The sequence below is a fragment of the Mastomys coucha genome, unplaced genomic scaffold (assembly GCF_008632895.1).
Source record: "Mastomys coucha isolate ucsf_1 unplaced genomic scaffold, UCSF_Mcou_1 pScaffold22, whole genome shotgun sequence".
Taxonomy (NCBI): domain Eukaryota; kingdom Metazoa; phylum Chordata; class Mammalia; order Rodentia; family Muridae; genus Mastomys; species Mastomys coucha.
The window spans coordinates 231,267,814-231,273,787 of NW_022196905.1; the positions used below are offsets into that span (position 1 = coordinate 231,267,814).

The window sequence follows — 5,974 nt, forward strand, 5'->3', positions numbered from 1 at the left end:
GTGCTTGGCTCTGTTTTAGCAGTTCACAGCAGGGGGTGGGGTGGGAGTGGGGACTTAAAAAAGCAAATCTCTGCTCAATGCAAGGCACCTGGAAAGGTCAGAGGTGCCAAACTAAGAACCCCAGACTGAGTGCCTGATCTACCTTGGGGTAAAGCCTAGACACAGAGTTCGTTTTGATCCTGAGGAAGAGCTGGGACACAGCAGCGATTCTCTTGCTATAGGTATGGGGTCCTTTGGAGGTTTGCTTTCTCTTTTCATTTGTTTCTTTTTACACTGAGAGCAATCCTAATGACTGCCGTCAAGCATTTCCCTTCCCTGGGTCAGGTTCCTCATCCACAGTGGGAGCCAGTTGCTTTTGCCTTTTCTAAACAATAGTTCGGTTTCGTGAAAGACAGCCAAGCACACCCACTCCTCTTCTAAGAACCTAGGATCACCTTGACAGACTCATGAGGAGAGGCAGCTGGGCCCAGAGGAAAGCCCTTGGTCGGGAACAGAGAGCGGTTAGAAACAAAATTTGGGCTGGGGCCAAATGATGAAGAACATAGTTCTCAGCTCAGAGGCGCCACAGCTGCCACAGACCGCAGAGAGCAGCAGCAGCTTCTGTCACCCCTAAAACCTCCCTAAAGAAACACACTTTGAGGGGGATGATGTGCTTGTTTTCTAAACAGAGCCACAATAAATGTGGGAGTTTCTTCCTCCAAAAGCTACTTGTGTGTGTGTGTGTGTGTGTGTGTGTGTGTGTGTGTGCGTGCATGCATGCGTGCGTGCGTGCGTGTGTGTGTGTGTGTGTGTGTGTGTGTGTGTGTGTGTGTGTGTGTATGTTTCAGCAGCCAGCCAGATCTGATAGGCTAGAAGTCTATCGCTTTGGGTCTTCCCTGGTAGGATCAGAGGTAACAGGGTGAGGAGTGGATCCAGTTCCTGGGAGAGATCTCAGTGGTCCCGAAATCACCTTTTCTCCTGTGTCCGGCTTACTGGTTCTGATTCGTGAGGCCCCTTCTTGCAAGTGGTAGGCTATCTGAATCGTCTCTAGGCTGAGAAGCTTATGTAATCGAGGTCTATCGTTATTTATAAGGTTCTCTGTTACACATTCAGAAAGAAGTCAGTTGTTCTCCATCATACCATTTCTTGAGTGCTTTGCTATGTGCATCATTACACTGCATTAGTTAATCTTTACTCTATAGCCCTATGAGGTAGCAGGCAGTTATCCTCCCACCCCTAGAGGAGGCAACTAACTCAGAGATGTTAAGTCACTAGCCCAAGGTCTCACAACTCCCTGATGCAGCAGGAAGATTTGGGGATATCACAGTGGCTGAATTTGGACACCAGCTGTCTTAGGGCCTGGATGATACTTCTCCCCTTCCCGGTGCCCCAATGCCTGCTGGGAGGAGAGTTAGCCAGGGATGAGTGTTCAGTACCTCCATTCTTCAACTGTAGCTAGTTAGACAGAGTTCTACCAACTAGCCACTGTCCTAAGGTCCTGGGCAACCCTGGTCTCCCCCTACCCTCTCCTACACAGGTTCAGACAGGCCTCACTGTCTGAACAGTGTCTCACAGTGTTCAGGAAGCCACTGTATCTTCAAGCATTTCCCTTTTCTGGGTCAGGTTCCTCATCCGCAGTGGAAGCCAGTTGCTTTTGCCTTTTCTAAACAGTAGTTCAGTTTCTGTGAAAGACGGCCATCTCCATAATGTTAATCTGTGTTTTGAGTGGGACATTCTCTAACCCTGCTGCTAATTCCTGTTTTAGCTTCCTTTCTTTCTAACTTATGAACACACCTAAATTAAATAGGTTTACACAAAAACGAAACACTCCGGAAATCGAACACAGATAAGCAAAACCCACCCTGGATTTATCAGTTTACTTACTAGACTGGGCTCCAAGAGGTGTGTTCCAAAAGCAGGTTCCTAGGGGGCGGGGCCAGAGCCCGGGGTGCGTCCCGGGGGGCGGGGCAGCTAGTGGCTAGGTGACTCTGGCGCCTGCGCAGAAGCCGGGAGCGGCGCCTGGGGCTGGGAGTCTCTGGTCCTCGGATTGGGGCTGTTCTGCAGCGTGAATTCTGCGGCTCACTTCGGGTCCCCCGCTTTGCTCGGGTCGGGCACCGGGATCCGTCATGAATCGATGCGCCGAGGCGGCCGCTGTGGCGGCTACGGTGCCGGGTTCGGGCGTCGGGGACGCCGGGCTGCGGCCGCCCATGGTACCTCGTCAGGCGTCCTTCTTCCCTCCGCCGGTTCCCAACCCCTTCGTCCAGCAGACGAAGATCAGTGCGGCCCGACGGCTGCAGGTAGAGGCGCGGCGCGCGCTCCGGTTGTGGCTATGTGGTGCGATGGAGGAGGCTCGGGGCGAGGGCATCTGGTTGGAGGAGGATCAGTCTTGAGGGGATCAGGACTGAGAGGGGTAGTATCTGAGGAGAAGGCCAGTCCGATGGATGGGGCATCTGAGAGGATCGCGAATCTGAAGGGCGTCGGAGGAAGTCGCCAGTCTGACACTCCGAGGGCATAGTGGGTGTGACTAGGAGTTTGTCTGAAGAATTGGAAATCTGACAGGGGAGGCATCTGAGGAGATAGTGAGTCTGAAGGGGGAAGCTGGCTGAGTGTGGAGTCCAGTAAGGAAGAGTTGTGGATCCCACTGGAAAGGTCATGGTGGCCAGACAGGAGGATGTGAGAACTGACAGCACTTAGGAGTGGGATGATCAAGAAGATGCAGAGAAGGCATGGCAGTAAAGGAGGATCCCAGGTAGGGACCTATTCCATGCCTGAGAAGGGGAGGGATGGGGCAGGAACTTTGTGGAATCAGCGGATTGAGAGCTACCACATGAGAGAGGGTTTCAGGGTGCTCTTCTTTTATATGCCCTTTGTAAAAAGGGGAGCCAGTCAGAGCTGAGTAGAGTAAGAGAGGAGGCAGAGAGCCCTGCTCTATCCTTGGAACTACAGGTAAGTCTCTAGTGGCAAGCTGTTCAGAGACAGCCAGGCTGTGAATCGGAAGCACAGGAAAGAGAAATCTGGGAGACCCATGAAGGTAGTCGAGAAATTTTTTTGAGTCGGCTTTCACACAAAAGATGACATGAGAGGTAGCTGTTAGAAATAGCCACAAAGGAAGTTGTCTTTATCTCAGAAAGGACAGCTTTTACCATTGTTAGTTCACTTTTTGACTTCCTCTTAGGTGAGGTTAGTGATTGGAGAAGGAGAAAAATGGATGAAAACAGCGGTTGTCTTGTCTGCAGGGGAAGAAGTGTTAATCTCTCCCTGTCCATCTCATAATTTTTTGCTATTTTGCACCGAAGTAGTGTTTATTTATTTATTTTTTGCATTGTTTCTGTATACAGCTCTAAGACTTGTGACCTCTGTAGAGGAGGCATGTTAAACACAGAGCTGAGTGTGTGTGTGTGTGTGTGTGTGTGTGTGTGTGTGTGTGTGTGTTGAGAGCGGGGTTGTTGGTGGTAGAGGGTGGTGGTTAGAGTAACGATAGGGATCTGGTTGAAGATGGGTATGAGAGAGGAAGATAAAAGGATGTGGAGACATTACGTTTACAGCATTCCTCTTTGCGCCTTGAATCACTTGCAGTACTTATAAGCACATATACCACCTTTAAGACTAACTCTAGACAAATGAGTTACATTTAAGTTAAAATGTAAAAAAAAAAAAAAAAAAAAAAATGTACCCTGACTATTTGGGTCCAGAGTTTGGAGGGAGGCTCAAAGCAGCGTATTTAAATATTTGTATTGTACCTTGAGTAGATTATTAGTGTTTAAAAATCACCTAAAAAAGCTTTTTCTAAAAACTCCATGAGAACCACATATAATGCAAAGTGCACTGGTCGCTTATTATTCACAGATCCTGTGAATTTGGCCTAGTCACTTAACCTTCTTTATCTATTATATTTTTCATCTTATAAATGGAAATAATTCTTCAAAGGTGAGTTAAATGAGATAATATGTGGCATAATGTACTCTGGTTTGCCAGTATCAACATTTGTAACTCTGCTGTGTGTCTGTAATTGTATATATGTATATATACAATGTGTATACTATATTTAAAGTTTGCTACTTGGATTAAACTACCTGGGCATTCATTTCCTTTTCTTTTTAATTCCATAATACTAGTGATACTATAGATGTTTCAGTGACTTGAATCGCATGGATAAAGGGAACATTTACAGGAGTGGATAAAATATGACATTTATATTATCTACTTTAAAATACGGATATACTCACACTTAGGTATGATAATATACTTGGTTCAAACTAAATTTAATATTGACTTTTGATTTGTGTCTTCTAAAGGATTTTTATCACTTGTACATTTCATTATCGGGCTTAAAGCTTAAATTCATCCTTTCTCTTTTATTTATGCATTTTAAAAATGACTTTCTATTTTTATTTTATATACATTGGTGTTTTGCTTGGATGTATATCTGTATGAAGGTATTAGATCCCCTGGAACTGGAGTTCCAGACTGTTGTGAGCTGCATGTGGGTGCTGGGAATTGAACCTCAGTCCTCTGTAAGAGCAGTCAAATGCTCTTAACTGCTGAACCATCTCTCTAGCCCCTATTTATGTATTTTTTTAAAAAAACTATTTAAAGGTCTTATGCTACTATGTGTCATGGAAAAATGTAGCCTAATTTTTATTGCTACAAAAGAATTTAGAACTAAAATGACCAGTGCTAACTAATGGGGTTATCTGTTTGCATAAAAATGTTTGTTTGCTCAATATAATATTGTAAGTACCGATCTCTGGACATGTAGCAGTGAACACGAGAAAGATGGTATGCCTGTGTTCTGGAAAGATCCAAGAATGCCCTGATGTCTCATCTCTGATTGGCTTTGAGGCTCTGTACAAGTAGGATCTAAGCTCAGACAGTTTTGAACTGCCACCTGCAGTATGTACTCCAATATGCACAACAAAAGCCCCTTGCAGGTACTGGGAAATTTATGTTTCTACACTAAAGGAAATCCCTGTATGCATTAACTGACCATTCGTCAAATCCATCAGAGATTCCAGTAGCCACACATGACAAAGAAAATGAACTTCACAAAATTAAACCATAAAAGTTCCTAAATAAACAGATCAATGGGGGAAAACCTGGCCCAGAAACAAACAGATATCTATAGCCATTGATTTTTCTACAAGAGTGCTAGAGCAATTCAATGGAGTAAGACTTGTCTTTTCAACAAGTGGTCTGGAATAAATGGATTAACATGCACAAGAGAATTAAGTTCACCTAATATAAAACAGCCTACGCTGATAAAAGAACGAAACAGAGAAAATATGAGAGTGAAAATAATGAAAGTGTTAGGAGAGAACTGAAGTGTAAATCCTAATGATGTGGATTAGTCATTTGATTTATAGACAATAAAAGCATAAGCAAGTGTGCACTCGCACACACACACATGCACATGCACAGGATGGGGTGGGGAGAGGAAGCCATATGAGAAATAGATAAATAGTATTGTGAAGTTAAATTCTTTGTGCTTCAAAATGTTCCCACTATATTGAAGAGGGATCCAAGGCGATGCAGCAGTGAATGAAGCCCTTGCACATAAACACGAGAGCCTGAGTTCCTGTCTCTGGAACCCTTAAGAAAACCTGGGCAAGTGTGGTGGCTGCCTCTAATCCCAGCACTAATAAGGCAGAGACAGGATCCCTAGGGCAAGCTGGCCAATTAAACTACTCTAAATTGGCGAGCTGTGCTTCAATAAGAGACCCTACCCCAGTAATTAAAGTGGGAAGTGGTTGAGAAAAACATCTAGCAGTAACTTTAGGCTTCCATATGCACCCCACCCCCACCGTCCATGAGCCCAAAGCAAGCATGCAGACAAGCACACACACTGAACACACACATACATGTAAAGTGAGAGGAAGAAATTAAAGGGATAGCCTAAAAAATTTTGAGAAAAATGTTTGTACATAATATATCTGGTAAGGGTATAGTATCCAACACATGTAAATAACCCCCAAAACTTCTTTTTTTTTTTTTTTTT

General features: G+C 44.7%; 1 protein-coding gene and 1 long non-coding RNA gene across 4 annotated transcripts in view; one reads left to right on the forward strand and one right to left on the reverse strand.

Moving 5' to 3' along the window:
* LOC116069871 overlaps positions 1-2,794 on the reverse strand; it is a 71,627-nt gene extending 68,833 nt beyond the window's left edge. For both annotated transcript variants that reach the window (XR_004110186.1, XR_004110185.1), the window contains exon 1: positions 1,864-2,794. This is a non-coding gene — a long non-coding RNA (uncharacterized LOC116069871). The remainder of the gene's footprint in view (positions 1-1,863) is intronic.
* The window catches only part of Lpcat2 (lysophosphatidylcholine acyltransferase 2), a 63,332-nt gene continuing 59,319 nt past the window's right edge, over positions 1,962-5,974 (forward strand). For both annotated transcript variants that reach the window (XM_031340859.1, XM_031340860.1), the window contains exon 1: positions 1,962-2,276. In XM_031340859.1, coding sequence (XP_031196719.1) covers positions 2,106-2,276 — 171 coding nt within the window. In that variant the 5' untranslated portion in view covers positions 1,962-2,105. The remainder of the gene's footprint in view (positions 2,277-5,974) is intronic.